This window comes from Diaphorina citri, unplaced genomic scaffold (genome assembly GCF_000475195.1).
Source record: "Diaphorina citri unplaced genomic scaffold, Diaci psyllid genome assembly version 1.1 scaffold2381, whole genome shotgun sequence".
NCBI lineage: Eukaryota > Metazoa > Arthropoda > Insecta > Hemiptera > Psyllidae > Diaphorina > Diaphorina citri.
Genome location: NW_007379805.1, coordinates 5,615 through 19,574, shown reverse-complemented (window position 1 = coordinate 19,574; position 13,960 = coordinate 5,615). Strand labels below are relative to the sequence as shown.

At 36.9% G+C, this 13,960-nt stretch overlaps 1 protein-coding gene across 1 annotated transcript; it reads left to right on the top strand.

Annotated features, from left to right (window-relative positions):
- The first annotated feature begins 3,106 nt into the window (after positions 1-3,106).
- LOC113471404 lies at positions 3,107-4,374 on the top strand. Its single transcript, XM_026830531.1, has one exon. It carries the CDS (start codon positions 3,112-3,114, stop codon positions 4,372-4,374), a length of 1,263 nt encoding a protein of 420 aa, XP_026686332.1. The 5' UTR covers positions 3,107-3,111.
- Positions 4,375-13,960: the final 9,586 nt, after the last annotated feature.

The window sequence follows — 13,960 nt, the reverse complement described above, 5'->3', positions numbered from 1 at the left end:
TCAGTAATATTGGAACTGAAATAGTCGATTGTATTGTTTAAACTGTCCATCTCTTAGACGAAAAGGAATTCATCTGAATTCTGAAACATTGGGGAAAAAAATAGTATTATTTTTTCGAACAAAAGTGACGAAGAATTCTAGTCCTTTTGAATTTAGGTACTTTTTACTTTCCTTATCCTATAGGAAGGAAAGTAATGTGTGTTGCGCTTAGTATAATAATATAATAAATAATATATAAAATACCTGATCGCAAAAATTGCTCAATAGAAGAGAGAAGACAGAAATTGACAAAGCAGGTAGGGTACCTGCCTATCTGATCACCAATTTTATTGTTAAATCTTTACCTTTTTAAAGATGTCCTTTTTTCAATCAACTGCATAAATATGGAGCTACAGCTTTTGGATTTTGACGATGAACCAAAATACTGTTGATTTTCTTTCAATGAAAGCAAGTGATGATAGAATTTACCAACTTTCTGTCGCTTTTGCACCTTCTAATTTACTGGTGTGGCTAAAGGCTTAGTTATTGTCTGCTTTTACTTGTTTTATTGATGAATTTCAAAATTCATTAGGTACCTACCTACTATGATTTTAATCCATGTATGACCTAATGATTTTCAATGAAAGCAAGTGATGATAGAATTTACCAACTTTCTGTCGCTTTTGCACCTTCTAATTTACTGGTGTGGCTAAAGGCTTAGTTCTGTTATTGTCTGCTTTTACTTGTTTTATTGATGAATTTCAAAATTCATTAGGTACCTACTATGATTTTAATCCATGTATGACCTAATGATTAAAAGGTAGGTATTAGATGATAAAATAAAACATGGTTATTTGAAGTTGTACTTCCACAAAAATCGAAGGTCGATCTTAACATTCTTGACACATTGCGTATAGTTATGCATTGTGTACCTTTCATTCTTACCAGGCTCATATCTAACATTGAAAATCACGAAATACATAGAGGAAAGGCGGTCATTATGGAATACTTTTTTGTTTTTTTCTTCTTACACATTTTTGGTGAGACCTTTACCAGATAGGTATGATTGGTGGTTTGGAAATCTGAGGATTTGCTTCAACAACAGCTCGTCCGTATTCTGAACTTTTTGCTTGTCCAACGTCTACCATGGCGACAAACTTCCACAAAAATCGAAGGTCGATCTTAACATTCTTAACACATTGCGTATAGTTATGCTATGCATTGTGTACCTTTCATTCTTACCAACCAGGCTCATATCTAACATTGAAAATCACGAAATATATAGAGTAAAGGCGGTGATTATGGAATACCTACATTTTTTTTTTCTCTTACACATTTTTGGTGAGACTTTTAGCAGATAGGTATGATTGGTGGTTTGAATCTGAGGATTTTCTTCAACAACAGCTCGTCCGTTTTCTGAACTTTTTGCTTGTCCAACGTCTACCATGGCGACATTATTAAGGAATGTCCTGTAGGCTGTAGGCAATGTAGAATGTTATTTAAATGAGAGTGTTCTCATTACACACGACACGATTCATTATTAAGAAATGTCCTGTAGGCTGTAGGCAATGTAGAATGTTATTTAAATGAGAGTGTTCTCATTACACACGACACGATTTTTTTCCGAACGACAAGTAGGAACGGGGTCTAAGGCCTCAACGAAAACGCCAAAGAACTCGTGATTTGCCAATTTTGTTTAAATATGTGTATCATCAATTCAAGAGAGGTAATGAAAGGTTTCCTATACAATTTATATCCTAGGGACTAGGGGACGCGTGCCAGCTGTATAAAAAGTCCGTTACAACCAGCACTGCATGATGTAGAGAGGAGGGGCCCAGCATTGTATTCTTCCAGTGCACCTGGCTTTTCAGTTGGTAGGATGGTTTTCTGTATTTCTTCAATTCCTAGCTTCTTGCAGTCAGTTTACATCCTCTCCGCTCTGAATTAATTTGATTTTTATAAAAACATACCTACGTCTTAACGTATATTCTAGCTTCTTGCAGTCAGTTTACATCCTCTCCGCTCTGAATTAATTTGATTTTTATAAAAACATACCTACGTCTTAACGTATATTAATAAATTCAACATTGTCAACCGAGTTATAATTGCCTGAACCACAGTGAAGCACTCGAATTACTTTTCATTTATTTTTATTTTCATTACTTTTTCGGGTTTTTGTACCTACCTTTATTATTTCATGATATGTGCAATCTTTTAGAAATTAGATTATTAAGAGAACTTTTCAAATCTAAACCAATCAACCAATGAATATAAGAGGTAACCTACATTTTAAGAGTTTTCTTAGCTCATTTATATTTTTCTGTACGTTGTTTTGCAAGGATTTTTTCTCTGAAAATTAGAAAAAATTGTCGAAAAGTTTTATCAAGTTTCTAAGTAATTAACTTTTCTGTGCTAAACCAAACGGTAAAAAAATTAATTGACTACCTACACAAAGAAAACCCATTCTCTAGAACGCTCTAATTTAAGTTGTACCTAGAGAAAGAAAAAGGTAGTGCAAGTTTTGTAATACGCGTAATTAACTAAAAAAAGTTCTCAAGCAGACCAGAAAAAGTTGTGAGTTGTGAAGTAAAATAGAACAAATTCATGAAAATGGTGTCCAAATAGAATGACAGATGAGAAAATTTCAAGTTCCCGTCACTGAGGATTACGATCGTAAACGTAAACACGCTGATTAATAAGGATCACAAACAGGCTGATTAATAAGGATTGCTTGCACTCTACATTCTACACGAAATCTATAGGTAAGAAACTGAGAATAAGTAAGATTTTATTTCATTACGTGTTGTAACCCTTGCAAGTAGGTATGAGAGTTTTTGTACCTGCGGTAGGTATCTAAGCTTAGCCACCGACAATAGCACATTTAATTTACTATGGATACTAGTTAAGGATCAAATGTTTCGCTTCGTTCGAGCTATCCGAGGTGCCCGTATGCCCAAACTAGTATTCAAACATTAAATGGAATACAATTACCTTTCCAATAAACAAAATTAATGTCTTATCAAAATCTAAAATTGCATGTCTTTTATAGCATTTTGAAAAATAAACCTCTAAAAAAACACCCTATACGTATGTATATGTAACATGTACCTATTTGTTTCAGATTTGTACACAATGGAGACTCGAAATAACTGCTACTTGAACTCTGGCTACAATCATATAAATGACACTTTCGAATCTGTGGACAACCTGGAGGATGATGAAGGATATCAATTTGACAACGAAATGTATGTGGATGACGAGGAGATCCTAAGCAAAGTCCACAACATAGATACGAGGGATAATAATGTATATAGTGCTTCCCCATTCCGTAGATATTCACCAGTAGGGCAATCTATTCGGCAATATGACTCCAGATCCACCCTGCTTAGTATCACTCCTCAAAAACACAACTACCAACCTGTCGTGCAAAGACACAGGGAATTTCCGAAAGTTACACCGAAAAGAAATTTCAAGCTCGACAGATGTGCATCATATAGCGTACCAAACAGAAGGAATAATTTAGATGTGTTAGCTCCGATGATTGCTCAAGCTGCATTAAATCAACAGAATTCTGCACAGAACCTCAGGAGGACCATGTCAATTGCAGGCATATCACAATATAGGGGATCATATCATGGGCGGAATCAATCACCTAGTGATCTTATATCACCAAACTTACCCACAAGGACAAGATCAGCCAGAGTTATCAGTTCTAGGAGAAGGCTCAATATGAATATCACGTCACCTAACACCACCTCACAAGCACTATTGAGGCACCATTCTCTCGTGGTCAGAAATCATAACCAGTCAACTCTTTCACCAGAGAAAAGTTTACGACCCGCTCTAGATGATTTAGAGACGACATTTTCAGTGAAGAATACAGCTAGTAGCATATGTGGCTCTCAATATTCCACTTCGAAGAGCATGGCTGTCATCTCTCCTACATACAGACCTACTGCTAGGGTAACCTCAACCCCGATCAAACTAACGCCAATAGTTGATGACGAGGAAGCTAGCTTCTTCAAGAAGTCTTTCAGTCCGTCTAAGGAACATTCTTGGATTCGAAGTCCCAGACAACATTTACCTATGTGTTCCTTGTTTCTAGCATCTTCTCTTCTATTATTATCCGGAGCAGCAAGTTTCCTGATGGCATTTTATTTGTTATCGCTCATGGGGAGGACTTACTATTTGAACGTTGGTGTATTTTCCGGTACAGTAAGCATGACGCTTGGTATGTTAGGGTTCAGGTTTAGAGATTGGGAATGGTTACCTAACCGGAACTACGTTTCTGGTTTTATACTCATTAGTTTATTTAGCCTGGTTCATATGATAGGTCTATTGGTATGGACAAGGTATATGTTCAATTTCCTGTTACTTTTGCCACTTTTTTTTTAAGATGAGTGTTTCACCGCCGTTTTTATTTCGTAACAATAAATATTCATAAAATGGGTAAATTGAACGGTTCCATAGAATCCATAGCCTTAGATTTCTGATAAAGTGTTGTGAATAGCCCTCTAAATCCTGACAGGGCAGCAGGCAATTTCTTTCAGCGAGTAGGGAAAAAACGGGACATGGGCCTGTAATTTTACCCCAGGTTTTTACCCTATTTTTCTAATTGCCGCCGTTTTATCCTAGGGAACCCAAAAATACCCTAAAGTATAGGGTAAAAAAATACCCTAACTGGCAATACGGCTTGACTCCTCCGTATATTCCCATTCATTATTTATCTTCTCTTGGAGTACAGAATACACGGCCCTATCCAAAATTTCCACAAATTACAGTTTTGTAGCCATAAATCTTTCTTGTCTCTCAACAGTCCCAACTTCCAACTAAAGTTGGGGAGGTATTTATTTTACGTATCAAAATGAATTACCTACCTACCTTGGTACCTTGGCTACTTTTTTTTATGGAATTTAATAAAATTTCTTGGGGCTGATTTAGATTTTGTGAGCTTGCTCCTACCGTCCCGTCCGCGACAAGGGGGGAAATTAGTGATGCACACGAGACGAGACAAAATCCATCGCCCTCATTAGGAAAACAGGTTAATAAAATTTCTTGGGGCTGATTTAGATTTTGTGAGCTTGCTCCTACCGTCCCGTCCGCGACAAGGGGGGAAATTAGTGATGCACACCAGACGAGACAAAATCCATCGCCCTCATTAGGAAAACAGGCCTGACTTAACAATCTGTTTTCAACAGACAAATAATTGTTTTACCATCCAGACAAAAAATCTGTTTCCGTCCCTAATATCCACCGCAGGAAAACATTCCTACACCCCTTCCACTTGAAGACAAGGCTGGTGTACATTTTATTTCAGTTTCCTCTTGGTACCAATACCCCTTATCCCCGTTTACATTATTTACCATCCAGACAAAAAATCTGTTTCCGTCCCTAATATCCACCGCAGGAAAACATTCCTACACCCCTTCCACTTGAAGGGAAGGCTGGTGTACATTTTATTTCAGTTTTCTCTTGGTACCAATACCCCTTATCCCCGTTTACATTATTCCCTGGGGATGCTATCATTTACCATCCAGACAAAAAATCTGTTTCCGTCCCTAATATCCACCGCAGGAAAACATTCCTACACCCCTTCCACTTGAAGGGAAGGCTGATGTACATTTTATTTCAGTTTTCTCTTGGTACCAATACCCCTTATCCCCGTTTACATTATTCCCTGGGGATGCTATCTGTTCAATATCAAAAACATTCCTACACCCCTTCCACTTGAAGACAAGGCTGGTGTACATTTTATTTCAGTTTCCTCTTGGTACCAATACCCCTTATCCCCATTTACCATGTTTACATTATACTCCCTGGGGATGCTATCTGTTCAATATCCGGTCCCCTATTTTCTACCAGACCAAGGGAGAGGGGTGAGAGGGATTGCCTTTTTTATTTGTCCATCCTAATTGATACAGGAAGTATCTGATGATGATCTGTCTGTCCTTCAGAGGGGTGAGAGGGATTGCCTTTTTTATTTGTCCGTCCTAATTGATACAGGAAGTATCTGATGATGATCTGTCTGTCCTTTTGATCTTCACTTGAGCCTTTAGTTTTTGACTTGTGCAGTTAGGATATGTATGTAGGTATAAGTAATAGGTACATATTACATTCAAGAGTCTGGAAGATTTTAGGAAAAAGGAAGAGAAAAACCTCAGGAGAAAGGAACGTGTTGTGGTTCTCGAGATAGAGCGATCAGTGTGTGACCTATGAAATGTGAACTGTGAATGAGTTCTTGTTCTTATAATATAAGATAAGATAGGTACATATTACATTCAAGAGTCTGGAAGATTTTAGGAAAAAGGAAGAGAAAAACCTCAGGAGAAAGGAATAAGAAATGTGATGTAAAGAAGAAAGGAATACAAGGGTTAAAGAGAAATAAAAGAGGTAACAGGGACGGCTGGATATTAGCTCCGCAAATTTTTAGATTTAGATGGATGCAAATAATCTGTATAAAATAATCTGTATAATTATCAAATGTTTGTGTAAGTAGATAGGTATACTTTCTTGTGTAGGTAGGTAATAATGTAACTAAATTATTTATATAGCTTCTAATAATTATTATTATTTTTATTTTTATCAAACATGTAACTAGTTAGGTACATAATGTTGTATGGTCAATGGACTTAAGTTAGCGAAAGAATATGCGGGACAATGTGTAGATTTTTCCGTACAAGTGTAAGTATAACCTATTTGGAAAATTGAAAGTAATTTTTAATTAGGAAAACAGACGAAAGGAACTAAAGTTTGTTGAGATTCAGCGGCCATGAAAAACTATGACTGCAGGCTTGGCTTGGCCTTGATTTTCTGATCTCACCACTTTTATAGGTAATTAGGTACCTACCATGGACTGGAATGTAGATGATCATCCTAACTTTTTTGTACCTATCATAAACGAAACATGTAGGTACATTCTAATGGATGCAATAATCTGTATAATTATCAAATGTTTGTGTAAGTAGATAGGTATACTTTCTTGTGTAGGTAGGTAATAATGTAACTAAAATATTTTTAAAGCTTCTAATAATTATTATTATTATTTTTGTCAAACATGTAACTAGTTAGGTACATAATGTTGTATGGTCAATGGACTCAAGTTAGCGAAAGAATATGCGGGACAATGTGTAGATTTTTCCGTACAAGTGTAAGTATAACCTATTTGGAAAATTGAAAGTAATTTTTTCAGCAAAATGTGGAGGAAGAAAATCATGACAGACGAAAGGAACTAAAGTTTGTTGAGATTCAGCGGCCATGAAAAACTATGACTGCAGGCTTGGCTTGGCCTTGATTTTCTGATCTCACCACTTTTATAGGTACCATGGACTGGAATGTAGATGATCATCCTAACTTTTTTGTACCTATCATAAACGAAACATGTAGGTACATTCTACATACAAATTAATCATTTTCGTAGCTCGTAGAAAGGTAGGTACGTATACGTATTTTCTAATTTTAATACCCATTACCCATTGGTCTACTATTGACTGCTCTAATTAAACTGCACATGGCCACAAGAGCACACATTTTGCAATTTAAAATACTCTAGGAAAGGGGAAGGGAGAAAGAGAGTTTGATAGAGAGAGGGGAGAGAATAGAGAATAAATGAGACGGAGAGAGAGAGAGAGAGGGAGAGAAGAGATGGGAAGAATGGCGCAAAAGGAGTTATTTCTCTTATTACCCTGAGGGACTTTTTTTTTTAATGCTTTTTTTACTTTCCTTATCCTATAGGAAGGAAAGTCAAAATTTCGATGGTCAGTTTTTAGTGCCAAAACACGTTTTGAGGTCCCTGGCGACTAAAATACAAAGTTTCAGCCATTGGTCCGTGTGTCTGTCTGTCCTGTCGGTCTGTGTGTCTGTCTGTAAACAAAATATCTCGAGAACGAGAACGGTAAGAGCTAGAGACTTGAAATTTGGCATGCAGCTGTCAAATGTGACAAGGATGCGACACGAAACTTTTGGTTAAGATTGGCATGCAGCTGTCAAATGTGACAAGGATGCGACACGAAACTTTGGTTAAGATTGGTGCAAAGGTTGGCGGCATTTTACCACTTTTTAGCGGTTTTCGGTGTAATTCAATAATATCTCGGGAACGGTAAGAGCTAGAGACTTGAAATTTGGCATGCATGCCGTTTTTTTGGCGGCTTTCAGCTATACTGACTAAACGGTTAGAGATATTGTAAAAGTTACTATAGAACATAAAAATGAGCATCATTTAATAGGATAAGGAAAGTCGTGTGATGTTCACATCAGATTTTTCTACTTAGTTACACATTACTCTCTCCACCTTTCTCTCCCTGCCTCTATCCCTCTCCTTTCCACCCACTACAACCTCCATTCCGTTACATACATAACGTACATATAATGACACATGAAAAATTTATGTTGCATTCCTACGAGCAACATAACAAAACTGAAATAAACTGAGCGGCATACATTTTTCATGTCTCCCGGGGGTTTGAACTGAGACCTCCCGAGTGTAGAACAATATTGCACTGAACTTTACCAGTCTACCGTTGGGTTTTCATCACTAAATTGGTTAGAGGTGCACGCGTGCAATGTTGATACTTGCGAAAGTTCAATCTGGCTGCGACATTAATTGATGCATCCACTAGGATTGGGAAGAGGAAATAGGAATGGTGGTTACCAGTCTACCGTTGGGTTTTCATCACTAAATTGGTTAGAGGTGCACGCGTGCAATGTTGATACTCGCGAAAGTTCAATCTGGCTGCGACATTAATTGATGCATCCACTAGGATTGGGAAGAGGAAATAGGAATGGTGAAAAACTGAAATAAACTGAGCGGCATACATTTTTCATGTCTCCCGGGGGTTTGAACTGAGACCTCCCGAGTGTAGAACAATATTGCACTAAACTTTACCAGTCTACCGTTGGGTTTTCATCACTAAATTGGTTAGAGGTGCACGCGTGCAATGTTGATACTCGCGAAAGTTCAATCTGGCTGGAACATTAATTAATTCTCTATGCATCCACTAGGATTGGGAAGAGGGAATAAGGAATGGTGGATTAAGAGAGAGGGAAAGAAGGAGAGAGAGGTAGGGGAAGTGGAAATATTGGGAAGAGAGGAGAGAGGATGTAGCGCTAGCGCTATAGCCTCAGAAGTCAACAACAAATCAGGATTATGTACAAATGAAGGGGTTGCATCCCTGGTGCCGTCAGTGACTGGAACAGCGGTCTCCAGACTGTGATGCGAGTAGAGGCCCAATAGCTCCATGAAAAATTATAAATGGTATGTTAGGGTTCAGGTTTAGAGATTGGGAATGGTTACCTAACCGGAACTACGTTTCTGGTTTTATACTCATTAGTTTATTTAGCTTGGTTCATATGATAGGTCTATTGGTTAAATTATAAACGTAACTTGGGTTACATGAAGGTCAAAAGCTTTGCTTAAACAAACTGTTAGATCAAATTTTGTAACTTGTGAGCAATTAGAAACTGGTCGATTTAGCACAACACTACGTAATACATCCCCACTATCTCATGGAGGTATGCACATAAAATCACGTACAGTAATGAGTAATGAGACTAATGAGTATGCAATAGACAAAAATTATAAACGTAACTTGGGTTACATGAAGGTCAAAAGCTTTGCTTAAACAAACTGTTAGATCAAATTTTGTAACTTGTGAGCAATTTTTAGAAACTGGTCGATTTAGCACAACATTACGTAACACATCCCCTCAAAGTGCACTCTCTCATGGAGGTATGCACATAAAATCACGTACAGTAATGAGTAATGAGACTAATGAGTGATAGCTAGATTGTAACCCGAGAGAGAATGAGAATGCTACTGTTGTCAAATTGTATTTTATGGAGTTTCTATAAATATCAACTTATTAGTGGATGTGTAAAAAATCTTACTAGTGGATGTGTCAAAAGCTCTTTTTTCACTTTTTGTTACTTTTACCTCGACTAATTTTGACATCGATAATTTATTAGAGTTTATTAAATTATTTTAATATCTTAATATTTTCATAATAGTGGATATGCCAAGTACACAATTTACATAGGTTCCTACTTCCTAACTACATACCTAGTGTTTCAAATGCAGGCAACAACAAAATATTTGGAAATTTTCAAGGTGTGCGCTAATTTTGTCCAGGAGTATAGGTACCATGGACTGGAATGTAGATGATCATCCTAACTTTTTTGTACCTTATTATTTGAAGTTGGTAAGGTTTTTTTATACTTTTTTGTTACCTCTCAGGCTAGCTTTTGTGCCCCCACCTTTCCTACCCGGAGTAGAAATGACATTTTCCAAACAGCAATAATAACTTTTCCAATCAGTCGATAGTTGAGATGAAGAGGGAAGTAATGGGAGAGTATACATAGGTGTTGAGAGATGGACTAGTTAAAACTGGAGCACTAGGTCGCGAATTCGATTCGCGAAATTCTTGAATAGATAAAGTTTGCCCTCGGAACGGATGGCTTTCTCCTATCCTGTCCTTCTCCTCTCTTGGATTTCGGGACGGTAAGGCCTCCGTCCGACATTACAGGGTAACTAGGGTAGGAAATATGGACATTGGACAAGGTATATGTTCAATTTCCTGTTACTTTTGCCACTTTTTTTTAAGATGAGTGTTTCACCGCCGTTTTTATTTCGTAACAATTTATTTATTTTATTTTATTCTTTCCCGGGGCGAAATTTATCCTATACAGATAAGGATTGCCCTCGGAACAGCTGACTTTCTCCTATCCTGTCCTTCTCCTCTCTTCGATTTCGGGACGGTAAGGCCTCCGTTGTTACAGTTCCCTCTATCAAACCTCTCAAAAATAGAGGGGAGAGAGAGAGAACTGAAGCATATAATAAGCAAACCTCCAGTAACTATACCTATCTATGTCATAATAAAAGAAGAAAATCTCAGAGATAGAAACTCTTGTTGAAAACAAGAGATGGAAAATTTAAAACTTAAGGAACATAATGGAAAACAGCTCCAAAAACGTTAGTTGCTTGGAGGGAGAGACTTTCAATATCTCGTTGGTCAGTAATAAAGTCGGAATGGGTGAGTGGAGTAGCTAAGCAAATACAGATAAGAAGGATGTGAAGGAGGTGATTAAATAGTGCAGATAAGGAAGGGCGGAAGTAAATAAGTTGAATTCTTGGCACAGATTATTACAAGTTTAGTTACCTAATGCAGCTAAGATGTTGAAACTTTAGCTTTGGTATTAAAGTTAATCTAAAATGATAGGGAAGGAAGCTTCTACATAGACTTCTAGAGTATAGTCTTTCATAACTTGATTTCCGTCGTGGAATTAGAAAAAATGGCGCTATTTAAAGGCTGTAACAGTCTGCATTTAACAATATTCCTAGGTAACATGTATGTATTACAATATGATAGGGAAGGAAGCTTCTACATAGACTTCTAGAGTATAGTCTTTCATAACTTGATTTCCGTCGTGGAATCAGAAAAAATGGCGCTATTTAAAGGCTGTAACAGTCTGCATTTAACAAGATTCCTAGGTAACATGCATGTATTACAATGTACATGTATGTAGGTTAAAACAAGATAGGTACAAAGTACATAAAAACTTTTTACCCTTGAAAGTTTACATACCTACTTATGTACGTAGGGACCTATTTTTCAGTGCAGGTATACCTATGCCTGTTAGATAAGTACCTGGTACTGGTATTAAGGCAAAATTCTGACAAGATTTGAGTGACGACGCGACGGTTTCCATTTAGAAGCACGGAATATGCGGTTAGTACCTAAATGAATATTCTCGTAGACAGGTGCCTTTTAGTTTGGTGCCTAATTTTGTACATCTTCTCTTGCTCTGGGACTTTTTTCCAAGCAGCTCAAACTTGCCTTGGTGGTGTTTTGGTCGAGAAGCTCGCCTGGTAAATAATCAGGAGGGCGTGAGTTCAATCCCAGCCAAGGTATGGACAAACAAGCAATTACTAAAACTTTTTTTAAACTTGAAAACAGGTAAATAAAAAATAAAATAACATATCGATAAAGTAGTATTTTCTCATAGTTATTCTTCTCTTCCTATATACCTATATAGGATAAGGAAAGTAAAACTAGAAGAAAAGTGAGAGGCCCCTGCTTGAAGATAAGGTAATTTGCGAGATAATAGGTAGGTACTTCATCAAACCTTATCAGCACTTAATAGTCAAGTGTAAAGAAAGCACTTTCAGATTCATATTTTTATATAATTTTATTATATATTTTTATTTTTATGTACAATAAATTTTTAACCAAACTAAAATGGAAAATAAATGAATTTTAATTTCACAGAATTTTTATTCAAATTAATTTTAATAAATAAATAGAATTTCCAAAAAAAGAAGGAAACAGGACAAATAAATTTAAAAAAATAATGTATAGAAAATAATTTACCTGTTTCGAACATCCCTTGTAGTCTGTTCCCTTAAAACTCCCATTGATTCTCCGTGCAACCCGCGGCTGCACAAAATGTAATGCTTTCTCAACCGAAACTTTATGTAACATTGCTAGAGAATGCCATAGGCATTAACCCCACCCTTCATCAAACTTCATTTTGTACCTATAAATTTTGTTACCATTTTGTAAATAAAGTTTGATCTAATGGTTTAATAATATATTCCAAGTTTTATGTAACATTGCTAGAGAATGCCATAGGCATTAACCCCACCCTTCATCAAACTTCATTTTGTACCTATAAATTTTGTTACCATTTGTATATATTCATTTTGTAAATAAAGTTTGATCTAACGGTTTAATAATATATATTCCAAGCCTGCACTTTTAACATGGAACACCGTATGTGATGTACAGACAATTCCTTAAATGTGATTATTAAAATAGAAATGTGTAATTTGGTTAGGTACATACCTATTTCCCTCGGCATAAAATGCTAAACTATGTATAATGTCTCTCAACTTGGCCTTTCATAAAAATCTTTCGACAGATGGATGCGCATGTACGCATTCATAGCTTCTTCTATTAATTATTTATTATATCGCCCAAATTTCAGGTCCAAAGAAGGAACTGAACTTTTAAAAACTTTACTTCCGAAGTAATACCTAGGTACTCACTTGATTCCAAGTTTCGACTCAATCGTGGCAAGGTGAAGGTTGTCAGTGCATGCATGTCGCTCTTCCTTTGCGGTTGCGTCCGGCCTAAGCTACGCGTCATGAAGCCTCCGCCTGAGTCCGGTGACATACGCATCCGGTGACGCAACGCCTGGTGAGGGCAGGGGGTGAAAATGAGGTCCAGGCCGTCACTCGTCTCTCCCACAATATTCAACATCGTTCCTGCCCACTCCCAGCCTGGAGAACAATGAAGGTATTTATATGTTTTTTTATATATATATGTATAGAATTTGTACTCGTTTTTCGATTGCAAATATTTCAATGGGTTACTTTCTGGTGTTCTCGTATTGACCCAGCACCTAAATGGGAAGTATTGTGTCTCTTCTCGCCCATCTGATGAGAGGCATACTACGACACAGACGACATGCGTCTAATGTAGCAAATGTTTCATTGCTACGAAATAAACACGGGGGTTGAACACTAAAGAGAAAAATGTTTGTGATGCAGAAGTTATCTCATGTCACCCTCAGGCCTGTTTCATTGAGGAGGAGAATTTTCCGTTTTTAGACCTTTTTTTTTCCTCTCTCTCTCTTCTCCTATTCTGAATTCATTGATGATATTTCAAATGTTTGTGATGCAGAAGTTATCTCATGTCACCCTCAGGCCTGTTTCATTGAGGAGGAGAATTTTCCGTTTTTAGACCTTTTTTTTCCTCTCTCTCTTCTCCTTTTCTGAATTCATTGATGATATTTTTACTTTCTTTTTATTTCCTTTTCTGAATTCATTGATGAATCCGCTGTTTTGAAAATGAAAATAAAGAGAAAGGAAGCACGAGACTGGTCAGGCTATCAAAACATATTGGGACACCAAACGTTTTCATATGAGTCTGTAGGGAGGACAAGATGAGAGAGTTTCTCCATCACCTCAAAAAGTTGCAAAACTTTC